This window comes from Macrobrachium nipponense, chromosome 16, assembly GCF_015104395.2.
Source record: "Macrobrachium nipponense isolate FS-2020 chromosome 16, ASM1510439v2, whole genome shotgun sequence".
Taxonomy (NCBI): domain Eukaryota; kingdom Metazoa; phylum Arthropoda; class Malacostraca; order Decapoda; family Palaemonidae; genus Macrobrachium; species Macrobrachium nipponense.
Genome location: NC_087209.1, coordinates 55,568,172 through 55,570,671, shown reverse-complemented (window position 1 = coordinate 55,570,671; position 2,500 = coordinate 55,568,172). Strand labels below are relative to the sequence as shown.

At 35.4% G+C, this 2,500-nt stretch overlaps 1 protein-coding gene across 1 annotated transcript in view; it reads left to right on the top strand.

The window, feature by feature from the left end:
- Positions 1-2,500, top strand: part of LOC135195342 (serine/threonine-protein kinase Kist-like) — a gene marked incomplete in the record, with an annotated part of 340,406 nt that overhangs the window by 103,105 nt on the left and 234,801 nt on the right. Inside the window, 1 exon segment of the mRNA XM_064221601.1 lies at positions 1,843-1,989. Within this exon segment, the coding sequence (XP_064077671.1) occupies positions 1,843-1,989 (147 nt within the window).

Here is a 2,500-nt window from a genome sequence, read left to right as displayed (position 1 = left end):
AACGCAAGACTCAATTTTCTCACTATCAAATGCGTTGACAGATTTAGGAAAGCAAACGGATCTCGCGACCCTCTAATCTTACAGTGTTGACATAAAAGTTAAACATTAGTAGTTTCGAAAAGACAAAGAAGAATCTCTCTTTTTTACTTCTACGTTATATATATTCTTTTATAACACGTAATGCGAAATCTGAACACACATTTAAAAATATCCTAAACTCTAAAGCTTCTTAGGAATCTGAAAAAAACAAAATGTTAACACAATCTACATGACATTTTCAAAGAGGGGAAACATGCATTTTGAAAGTAGCAATATATATAATATATATATATATATATATATATATATATATATATATAATATATATATATATATATATATATATATATATATATATATATATATTATGTGTGTGTGTGTGTGTGTGTGTGCTGACAGTTGATATCCCGTTTTTAGTATTGAAACTTATACAGACCATCCCCAGTTATTGTTGGACTTGGTTAATAGCAATCCGGTTTTTTATGGCGCTAACGCCATAAAATCCGCAATTTCTGGTGCCGTAATGGCTGAGTTTTAGTTATTAGCACCATAAGGTATCGATAATAGAGTTATGGTGCCATTAACCGAAACTGCACCATAAGTGCCATAAATCAACACGTTTCAGTTAATGGCGGTTTTTGCTTATCAGCACCCTGCTGAGAATGGAACCCCCATCAACCGGGGGACTGCCTGCACTTCGGTGTTGGTAAATAATAGTTTAAAATGTTTGACTTAGAAGCATTGAAGAAGAGATAGGGGGTTTTTATGTCTGCTGAAGGGCACCAGTCCTTAGTTATTTGATTTAGTTTAAACATGCATAACTCCCTCTTCCCTTAGACAAGTGGAGAAGGGACAAATAATAAAAAACTGTCTTTGTTGTGTCTGATATATTACATGGTTTTTCAAGTTTTATCAAGTAATCACGTACAAACCCATTACTTGATGGTCTGGAAGTCTGGCAACTGCACGTCCCATATGCATTATGCCACAGTTTTGTGATCCCTTTCCTTGATCTTCTCTTGGATCATATCAGGTTGGGTGAACTTACCAGTTGAAATGAGCTCCATTTCCTCCCACCAGTCCTAGTCCCCTCCCATGTTAAAGAACAAAGTTTGTATTTGTACAGGAATAAATAGCAATTATAAAAGTAATTTGTATTTTTCCTAACATGCAAACCTGAAATTCTTTACTAGTGGTTAGGGCATCCCCCTACCAGTCAATAGTTAAGTACTTTGCCAGTAATTATTCAATGGCTGTTCCAGGTTCCATTCACAAGCTTATCCTAATGTAAAGAGCTTCAGGTTTGTCAGGGTTGTATGTTAGGAAAATACAAATTACTGTACTTTTTAAATTGGCTAATTTTGATCCCAATGCCACCCCTAACAAACCCCTTCTTTGTCCCTGTTGCCAGAGCAAAGTTAATGCTGACTATCAAGTGAGTGGGTAGTACCCCCAAACTCACTTTCTCTTCCACCTAAATAACTATCTGGCAATCAGGCTTCACCAACTGAACAAGATTTTGTTAAATGAGGCGTGTTTATATATGTAAAGATTTTTGTAAGTAAGGTATACAAATTGAAGAAAGATAGTGTTGAAGGGGTAGATAAGGGTGGAAGAGACCAAATGGAATGTATTAAAAGAGACAGGAACAATGCAGTAAACATCAAAGGATTTGGGATATGAGCTTTTGTACTGCTTGCAGTGCACCATACCACACACTGTTAGTTGGTGTCCCCTTTAGGTATTTATAGGCTGGAGTGATATTCAGAAATGCTACTGTATGTTAGTAATTGTATATTTCAGATGCTGTGAAGTTTATCAGGGTGAACAGAGCTCCACAAAAAAATGTATTGCTCTTAAAGTTTTTCGCCGTTGTCAAGATTATGGAGGTGCTCTCCAACGAGAACTGTCATTTCTCCAGAAACTTTGGTGCTCCAGATGCCCTTGTTGGTGAGATTTATTCTGGCTTGAAACCTTTGAAAATCTAATATTTTTTAGGCCCGATAGAAGTTAATGCTATCATGACTTGTTTTTAGAGCCTTTCTGTGTGGATATGCAAATTGAATTAATACCTGCTTAACGCTGTTCAATGTCTTGATACCTTATTTTCATGTTTTGATTTATTTGATATATTTTAATTTTTTATCAATGAAGAGATATTTATTGAGTGTCATGTGTATGTGCATCGATTTATATTTGGCAAATACAGAACTATTTTACACACCCTTCAGTAATCATACCATTTAGCATACTACTTTCTTGCCTGTGTTTATAGTTAGACTACTGTATTGCTATTTTTTTTATTTGTATACAAGGGTTTACATATAGTGAGATTACCAATTGATATCTTTGTATTGGAAGTCTTGATGGGTGACTCTTGTCCTGTCTCATGTCTGTTTAATAGGTGTCTGGGATGCCTATTGTAGTGGACCCTCAGATTGTAAAATACTATGTTATGCCA